The sequence below is a fragment of the Lolium rigidum genome, chromosome 5 (genome assembly GCF_022539505.1).
Source record: "Lolium rigidum isolate FL_2022 chromosome 5, APGP_CSIRO_Lrig_0.1, whole genome shotgun sequence".
In the NCBI taxonomy this organism is placed as follows: Eukaryota; Viridiplantae; Streptophyta; class Magnoliopsida; order Poales; family Poaceae; genus Lolium; species Lolium rigidum.
In genome coordinates, this window is record NC_061512.1 from 230,957,323 (window position 1) to 230,967,503 (window position 10,181).

The 10,181-nt window shown below is 43.6% G+C and overlaps 1 protein-coding gene across 1 annotated transcript; it reads left to right on the top strand.

Annotated features, from left to right (window-relative positions):
* The first annotated feature begins 624 nt into the window (after positions 1–624).
* On the top strand, positions 625–1,254 carry LOC124657212. The gene has a single exon (XM_047195797.1). It carries the CDS (start codon positions 625–627, stop codon positions 1,252–1,254), a length of 630 nt encoding a protein of 209 aa, XP_047051753.1.
* Positions 1,255–10,181: the final 8,927 nt, after the last annotated feature.

Consider the following 10,181-nt stretch of genomic DNA (forward strand, 5'->3'; position numbering starts at 1 on the left):
ACTACTGTCAAGTAAGTTAATTAGGCACGTGAATTAAATTACATTCCTGTCCTAATTATCCCCTCTGAACTTTGATTCTTGGGTGTACGTGCATGAACAAGTTGGTTATATCCACACTAAAGAAAACCATCACAGTCAGCTGTCGCGAGCCGTGACGATGAACTATTGATGTACAAAAAATTGTTGCCCTGACCACGCGAACGGCTTTAAAATTGCTGACAGGTCGCCGTCACTTCCCGTATTTTGTCCCACTCGTACGCACGGCCGGCTTGTCAGTCTCTAGAAGCGAATACGTATTTTGAGCAGAACTTTCTCAGCCTAATCTGCGAAACCTCCCACAACTTGACAATCACGCGATCAGCTTGCAATGCAAGTAGTCATCTCCGTTAACACTGGCAGCACCACGAGCCCAATCGTCGGATGACGAACTGGCCTGCGTCATCGCATAAACATGCGCTACTTGGAAGCTGCTTTCCATGTTCCCTGTATAAAAAGCCAACGCAGTCGCACGCCGTCTGCCCGAGGTACCAACGGATCAGCAGATCAACCAACCAATCCACTTTGCTCCGACAGACTCACGGCGGCGCACATCACACGCACAAACACGTCGTCCCTAGGGAAGAAATGGGCGCCTGCATCTCGCGCTCCCCGGCGTCGGGCTCATCGGGCCAGAGACCGGCCACGGCAAAGGTGGTCGGCCTGGACGGCTCCATGGCGCAGTACACGGCGCCTGTCACGGCGCGCGAAGCTCTGGGGAACGACGAGCGCAACAGAAACGAGTCGGTATTCCTGTGCAGCTCCGACGAGCTCCGCTTCGACGCGCCCCCGCGTGCTCTGGCGGACGAGGAGGAGCTGCAACCAGGATGGCTCTACTTCGTGCTCCCCGTATCCATGCTCCGCCTGGCGCTCTCCGGCCACGAGATGGCGGCCCTCGCCCTCAGGGCCAGCTCGGCGCTCGCCATCGTCAGCGGCGTCGCGTCCCCTCCGCGCCGCAAGAACGTGGCAGGAACCAAGGGCAGGCAACGAAAAATGGCTCGAGTGGCGCCACTCGTCTCCCCCGGCGAGCACGCCGAACTAGCAGACCGTGAATGGAGTGAGCACGCGTACGGAAAATATGGTGGCGCTCGGAAGACAGTGCGCGGCGGCAGTGCTGAGACAGCGGGGAAGACGAGGGAGAGATCGGGCTACAGAAGTCGTGGCGCTCGCCATCGTCGTCGTGCGGCAGGTGACGTGCAGAGGTTGGCGCCATTCTAGAAGACGATGACTTTTGAGCAAACCGAGACCGAAATCAGTTTCAACGACTCGATCAGTGCTATTAGTTAGTTAGTTTAGATAGTTTATTCAGTTGATCGTTGGATCCACCTTCAGAGGAGGAGATCCGTGTATAGTACCATGTACAGCATATTTTGATTCTTTGATGCTCGTACATCGAATGTTTAATCAAGGAAAATGAAAGTGCAATGGGATGGGTTAATGCGTCGTTAAGTTTAGATTATTTTGTTTCGACCTTAAGGAGGGCAAATGGGTAGGGTATAAGTAAATACTATACCCATACACACCTGAGTATAAATTGTCATCCATATCTGTACCAGCCGATGTAAATTTTACTATACACATAACCCTATAGCTAGTGGCTTTAATTCACACTAGGAAGTTTGCCGCCGCATCCTTGCTTGTTAGACTGTTTATTAAGTGTTGGTGTGATATGACCAAACCAGGTCAAAAAAATAGTACTGACCAAAAGAGTAAAAGTGGTAGTATTATAACACCATGGTTTAGATTTTTTTTTTCAGCGCCTATTGGTATCGCTGAAAAGGAATGATTTCTTGCATAGAAAGCACGAGGGAGGTATTCTTCTTCAATATGGATCTCAACTTCGAGAAGAAGAAGTATAAGTGGAAGGTCAAACTCCCCTATGGGAAAGGCAGAAATGATAAAAGTGCAAAATCACTTATCTGAAACATCTTAAAATACCTTTGCTATTAAAAGTTGTATTTTAGGTTCTCAAAAGGAAGCAAAAAGAAAACCTGAAAGCGCTAATCTTAATGCCATGGAAAAACTGGGTAGTATGGAAAAGAAAAACACCGGACGATCGTAGGCGATGAAAAGGGGAGGGAGGAGGGTAGTATGCCAGTACCATTTCTAGTAGCATTACACAGTAGCTGCAGTGCCCGGATGAACGATAATGCGGAGCGGTTAAAAGATGTGGCATACGATGGAGCAAGATCTTTCACAGATACCAGAAAGATGGCAGTAGTATTTTTGTTAACTAAAAGAGGCAGCAGATGGTGGATTATATTTGTTTTAGGAATTTCAAGTGAAGAAAACGATTGTATTTTCTCTGGCAGAAAGAGGCAACAGGTAATAGTATATCTTTCTAAAGATACCATAGAAGAATGTACTCCCTCCAATTCATATTATTTAACCCTAATATAGATGTATCTAAACATATTTTAATTGTAGATATATCCATTTTAGTGGCAAGTAATATAGATCAAAGGAGTAATAGTATTATTCCCGGGTGAAAGATACGACGGATAGTGGAGTAAGTATATATTTCGATTGTAACGTAGAAGAATAGAACATTTTTCCGGTTAAAAGAGGTAGTGAGTGTTGGATTTATTTCGAAATTAATGATCAAGAATTATGCACCGGGGAAGAATTGCTGACGGGTAATTATTGTCCAGAATTACAGTTGAGGTTGAAAATGTGTGTTAAATTATCACACTTGTGCTCCATTGAGAAATTACCATTGTGGAAATATGCAACCATAAAGAATTAATATTAGGTAGTTAACGACATGTATTGTAGTTGACATTGGAAACGTTCAAGATTTAACCGATAAATTGTTTTTGGGAAAATACGGGTAGTTACCACATCGTGAATAAATATCGTGAAATATTTAACACGACAAATAGAATTACCGCTAAAGAATTATGCTCGAGTGAAATATTATCGGCGGGTAATTAAATTACTGTAGAATACCGATAAATTGTTGCAAAAAATTGCTATCGATTTTTTCGGAAGACAAATAAACAAAAAATGATGGCACTATTTACATGCGTTGTTCATACACCTGAATAGTGCTCGGATCAACGAAGGAAGAGGAAAAGCCATCATCTTTTATATATATAATAATTATTTTGTTTCAAACTTAATGAGAGCAATGGCTAGAGTATGGATAAAGTAGAGTAATACTATACCCATACCTGTATAGTTGGTGGGTAAAAATTTCGATCCATATCCATACCAACAGGTGTAAACTTTAACTATATTTATATACGTATAGCTACTGGCTACAAATCTCTATGCACATCCGTATGAGCGGGTGTAAATTTTAATTGTACCCATACCCGATGGTACCGGTACCCATTTGGTACCTAATAGGTAGAATAAATGGTGCACAAGCTATTTACAGTTTTACATTCATTGATATCATATTTTACAAAAAAAAGAACATCCTCAACTTAATAACAACCGGTTGAGTATATAACAATTCTCGAAATTTAGAAATCACAGTCTAATGCTCATAACTCAACAACAGTTGACGAGCCACATAAAGAAATCACAATTGATGACACCATAAGATAGCTTCACAATCTCGCACCACACTTCACAAAATAACATCCGACAATTAACAAATAACATACATCCCTTGCGCTACAGGGTTGCTCTGCTGCATAGAACCACATGTCAACATAAACAGGTAGGGTATGAGTAAACTCATGGGTACACGAGCATACCTATAAATAACTTGTAGAGTTTGGATACTACCCGTAAGTTTAAAAGTGTGTTTATATCATGTCTATGTGGGACCGGTATCTACAGGTAAAATTGCCATTCTTGTTTAAGCTATATTGTCTAGGATTATAACACATGGATGGCATTTCAAGGAAGCCAAATCTTCCAAATTGTTATCAAAGCGACAAGCAAATAACGAAGAACGATAAATGAACACACTTAGGGGACAAAAGATTTTAACGTGGAAAACCCTCTCCAACACAGAGAGGTAAAAACTACGAGCGCTAGCCAGCAAAACTCACTATATTGGAAGTGTTTACAAACACCGTGGGTTATCATATAATCTGATAAATCCTAGCCGGCGGCTTACAAGAGGTATATAATATAGACGATGACATCGATCCGTACCTAGAGGTATATACGCTTCTGCCCAAACCTACCAGCAACGGGCCTCGCTTTGCTCATCAGAAGTTAGACTCCTTTAGAATGAATTTGGATCACAATATAACACAAATGGTATAGTGTATTATCGTCCTTGTGCCATCCACTCACCCAAAAATTGTGCCACACTGCTGAGTGTTGGTCACAGCTGGCAAAAACTTCCGACAAAGGACCGTGCATGCTCTCACGGCGAGGTGCACATGAGGAGGCGTTTTCTAAACCCACAATAATTTTAGGATGTGCGCAACACAAAGCGTATTTTGAGTATCCATCTTTAAATTTTCGGGTTGTCATCTAATTGTCAACTCAATAATGTAGCTTTTTCCACCACCTGAGTCCAAGAATTTAGGCTTCAGGATGTGCAATTGACTTTAATATTAGCAAGTGATTTTATTATATTTTAGTTGCAATTCATGAATAGCACAAACTATAAAGTAATGTAATGGTCTACGTTAAAAAATATTGTAACAGAATCCTAGGGTAATTTTCTCGGTTGCAACACATATTGCAACTCAAGACTAGAAGGGATCATGAAGCAATTGGATGATCCGGCACATCTATAATAACTAAATAGGAGCAACCCACTAAGTGATTTCTCTCAACATGCAAGACATCCACCTCATCGAGCGTCCTTGAGCAATCCTACCGTGCCACATAATCATAACTGCCACGTCAGCCCAAAAAAGAAAACTGCAGACCAAAATTAGGTTGGATGTATCCAATTCTCATCTGCTCAACTTCCAAGAATTATCGTAAAAAAAAAAACCAAGCAAACTCCTCCTGTCCAGCTTTTAAATGCATCCATTTACCGACCATCCAATCTCTATGAACTTCCCGGAAAGAAACTGCAATTTTTATGCAGTCCAACAGTCGCCTTAAAACCATCGGTTGCCCTCTCGGTTCTCAGCTTGCCGTCTTCTCCACTATCCTCCCAACACTCTATAAACCACCACCCCGAACCATGTCCAGTTGTTTGCCCAAGCAATCCCTTGCTTCCATTCCATCGAGCTCTCCAAGCTACACCACCATGGCGTCATCCAGTAATACATGCTGTGTCAACCCCACCATCATCGATCGGGAAACCAGCAACAGCCCCGCCGCATGGTGCCCGGTCATCGTGGCAGCCTGACATGGGCAACATATGTGTGGTTTTATGCTTCCAACTTCCTCACCTCTCAAAGCAAAGCAAGAGCAAAGACGAGGCCGCCATCATCAAGAGATGGCGTTCTCCTCCACTTGGTGGCAGTCGTTGCCTGCTGCTCTCGGTGGTGAGATCGCATGGAGGAGATGGTCGTCATCAGTTTGGGTCGGCGGCGCCGGTGGGAGGTCACTATTGTTGTCCGCCCAGCACAGCGCGGAATCTCTTCTCGCTAGCACATCTCTTGATGCTGGTGTATGCAACTCTGGATTTACCTCATCTTTTGTGCTGTAAATGGTTACAGATCTGATGCGGACTTGAGTTATTTTCTAAGCTTGTGTTTACATTTTACAGGGTCTCTTGGATAAGATCTCAACTCGATCCATTGCGGCTGTATCATTCTTTATGGAATCCAAGCAATCTGCCATTAGTTCATTCTCTTATTCTCTTATTGGTTTATGCATGAAGCATGCGGTGATCTGATATAAGCACACGTACCATCCAATGGTTCATTCTCCAGCTACTGCTCAAAGGAACTACAAGGTCGTCTGATGGATTATAGGCAGTGTAAATAAGAACACATGACTTCGCGTAGAAAAATAATTCAGCGAAGCAGATTTGGTACACGAAATATATGTTCTCATGTTGCTTCTAATGATTTTTAGCATTTTCAGGACAATGTAATAATCAAATATATTGCTCTAAATCTATCAGGTTATACTGATTTATGTCCAGCTCTTATTTCCATTTATCTCACAGTGTTATTTTACCATACTATCCAAGTTGTGCAATATTTGTATTACCTTTCAAGTTATGCTACATCTTTTAGGGTGAAGTAATTGAGTACTTTTAACATCTCAAGTGTCCGATTGTTTGTTTCTAATGGTCCTGCTGCAACGCGCGGGAAATCATCTAATTTTTCCAATTACAACCCCATGTACAAATAAAATAAAATTATAAGCTACAACTCATATTGGGAATCGTGTGTAGGCTGCAATAAGCAGTACAAAAGTCGAATGAAAATTAAGTAAATTCAAGTAAACTGGGAACTAGCAAAACTATTTACTTTACCTAAGTTGCTGGGACCAAATTAAATGTGGTAATCAGCTGATGTAAGATTGGACGACGGGATGGGGCCCGTGCCTTAGCCATGACAGTAACATGCCGCTGTCACTGCCAGTATTTTGTTCCGAACATGCCGGTACTTCTTGTCCCACTAGTACGCACACCCGGGCTGTTTTTTTTTTTTTTGTTGATAAAGTGAGTATATTAATATTAGAAGAATATTAATTACATCTAGCCTATGTAACCGTAATATTCTAATGGCAGTACGGATACATAAAACAAAAAAATAAAAAAGAAAACCAAGAACAAAAAGTCCTGCTACGGTGTTCTGCTCTAACATCATCAATACATCCACCATCAAGACAAGATCTGTTTTTAAAAGCAACGCCTTCAAAGGAATAGTGCACAAATGTCGTTGTCGCCCGATCAAAATATTTTAGATTTTCACTCCAAAAATAGTTCTCATTCTCAAAATAATGATTTTAACAAGGATAATGCTAGGCAAAACCAATTAATTAAGGCTATAGCTTAGATCTGTGTTACCACTTGCATACAACTGTCCGTTTCTAGAAGCGAACAGTACAACTTTTTATCCCACTCGAGGGGCACGTACTGTTGAAATATTGGGCCCACTTTAAGTGGCCCATACTAGATTTCAGATTTCCCTATAAATCTCAAAGCCCACATAGTGGCAGCCTTGTGAGTTTGAGCCCAAGTTGGTGGCAGCTCACTAGGGAGTGTCAAGAGGTGGGAAGTTTAGTCCCACATGGAAAGTTGGGAGGAAGTTAGACCACCTTATAAGGTGGGTTGTTCCACCACTAGTAAGTGAGTGAGAATAGGAGTGCTACACGCGCGCGCTCCTCCTCCTCCTCGCTCGCTCGTCTCGACACGTCACGACGCGCCGCGCCGCGCCGCGCCCGTGGTGAGTGGATTGAGCCTCGAGCCGGGACTTTTCTTACTTTTTGCAGCTCAGGAAAACGAACAGAGTCCTAGACGGACGCGTCGCAGTTAGTCGGTTCGGGTCGCTTCCGGATCGTGGGCTATCTGTAACCGACTCGAAACGTTCGTGCGACGTGGGTGTGGCCCACGTTGCCTAGGGTTTCCCGAGCCTATATAATCTCCTGCCCGGCTACCGCAGAAATATATAAAATACACGAGTTAGGGTTTCCATCTCTCTCTGCTTGCGCCGCCATCGTAGCCTACTCCATCCCGCGCGCCGACGTGCATCGGCGAACGGGAGAGCAGGTCTCCGGAACCGGTCGTCCTTGCGATCCTGTACGGGAGAGGGCGAATTAGGTTTTTGGGAAGCGCCGCGCGATCGCTCAAGCTCTTCATCACGGGTCGCCTTCCGTCCAAGTCGGGCGGTGCTGCCTACCGTCGTCTTCAACGCCGTCTACTCCGACCCGTTGTCCCCGTCATCAACAACGTTGTCATCAACAACGTTACTGCTGCAACATCGTCTGCTACACCTTCACCGCCACCTTCACCAGATCGGTACGTGCGACATATCTCGATCTGTTTACCGATGGATGTTGTACGGTTTGCTCTGGTACTGTTCATGTTGATCACTGCATCTAGTATGTTCGAGTTTCACATGTTAGTAGTTACTGTCGTCATGCTTAATATTCTGAAATTAATCATGGAAATTGTGCCTAATTATCCAACAATCCAAAAACCTAAATGTAGGCAATTTCCTGAGTTAACAATGGCTGGTTTTTCTGATGCACTGAGGCCGGATAAGTTTACCGGTGTGCACTTTAAGAGGTGGCGATGTTAAGGCCATGCTCCGGCTTACTCATCCGAAAGTGTTCGAGTTACCGATGGTTTACCCGAAGGAACTATATCTCGACCAAGATCGGAACAAGTTCAAGGAAAACAATACTCTCTTCGTCGGATGCGTTCTAAGTATTCTTGCTGATCGTCTGTGTGATGTGTACATGCACATAACAGATGGTAAAGAGCTCTGGGATGCACTGAATGCTAAGTTCGGTGCAACCGATGCAGGCAGTGAACTGTACATCATGGAGAGCTTCCATGACATCAGGATGGTTAACAACCGTTCTGTAGTCGAACAAGCTCATGAGATACAAGTGCATTGCGAAAGAGCTTGAACTCTTTAAGTGTGCCTTACCCGACAAGTTTGTGGCTGGATGCATCATCGCTAAGTTGCCCCCTTCATGGAGGAACTTTGCCACAACTCTCAAACACAAGAGACGAAGATATCGCTTGAAAATCTGATAGCATCTCTTGATGTTGAGGAGAAAGCTCGGGCTAAGGATAATACTGAGAAAGGTGAGGGTCAGTCTAGCGCCAACATGGTGCAGAAGAAACCCTACAACAAGAACAAAGGGAATAACAAGCCCTCCTTCAATAAGCCTATGAAGATTACAACCTTCAAGAAGAAGAAGATGATAAACAAAGCGGATCCGAGCTGCTTTACATGTGGAGAGACTGGCCACTTTTCTAAGGATTGTCCGAGAGGGCGGACCGCAAGAAAAAGGCGAGGCAAGTCAACACGGTGACCGCTAGCAATGCTCGATGGGTACGGTAATCTCTCTACTGTTCTTTCGGTATTTCAATCTCCATGTTGGTGGATTGATACAGGTGCTAATGTTCATGTGTGTGCTGACATATCCATGTTCACTTCTTACCAGGTCGCTCGGGATTCTTCCGTCTTGATGGGGAATGGGTCACATGCTTCTGTTCATGGTGTTGGCACGGTAGATCTGAAGTTCACTTCGGGAAAGATCGTGCAGCTGAGGAACGTGCAGCATGTCCCTACTATGAACAAGAATCTCGTTAGCGGCTCCCTTCTATGCAGAGATGGGTTTAAGGTTGTTTTAGAGTCGAATAAAGTAGTTGTTTCCAAGTTTGGACAATTTATTGGTAATGGCTATGAGTGCGGAGGCTTGTTCCGCTTTTCGCTTTCTGATTTCAATAATAAGTCTGTGAACCATATCTGTGGCAATGTTAGTGATGATACCAGTGTTTGGCATTCTCTTTTATGTCACATTAATTTTGGTTTAATGTCTCGGCTATCCAGTTTAAGTTTAATTCCGAATTTCACGATTGCCAAAGGTTCTAAGTGCCATAGTTGTGTGCAATCGAAGCAACCTCGGAAGCCTCACAAGGCGGCCGAGGAGAGAAACTTGGCACCTCTAGAACTCATACATTCTGATCTATGCGAGATGAATGGTGTGTTGACAAAAGGTGGAAAGAGATATCTCATGACATTGATTGATGATGCGACTAGATTTTGCTATGTTTATTTGTTGCGAACTAAAGATGAAGCTTTAGACTACTTTAAAATTTATAAGGCCGAAGTTGAAAATCAACTAGAGAGAAAGATCAAGCGTCTCGAGTCGGATCGTGGTGGCGAATATTTTCCTAAAATCTTTGATGAATTCTGTGAGGAACATGGTATTATTCATGAGAGGACGCTCCCTATTCACCCCAATCAAACGGGGTTGCCGAGAGGAAAAACCGCACGCCGACCGACTTGGTGAATTCCATGTTAGCCACCGCTGGTTTATCAAAGGCATGGTGGGGGAGGCTTTGTTGACTTCATGTCATGTCCTGAATAGAGTTCCTAACAAGAATAAAGATAAAACCCCTTACGAGGAGTGGGCTGGGAGAAAACCATCACTTTCGTATTTGCGCACATGGGGATGTTTGGCGAAAGTCAATATTCCAATTACTAAGAAGCGCAAACTTGGACCAAAGACAATGGATTGTATCTTTCTAGGTTATGCTCCTCGGAGTGTAGGATATAGATTTTTAGTAGTTCAATCCGAGG

Bases quoted from the DNA above. Each gene is read 5' to 3' on its own strand.
- LOC124657212 (XM_047195797.1), top strand. From the start codon at position 625: ATGGGCGCCTGCATCTCGCGCTCCCCGGCGTCGGGCTCATCGGGCCAG.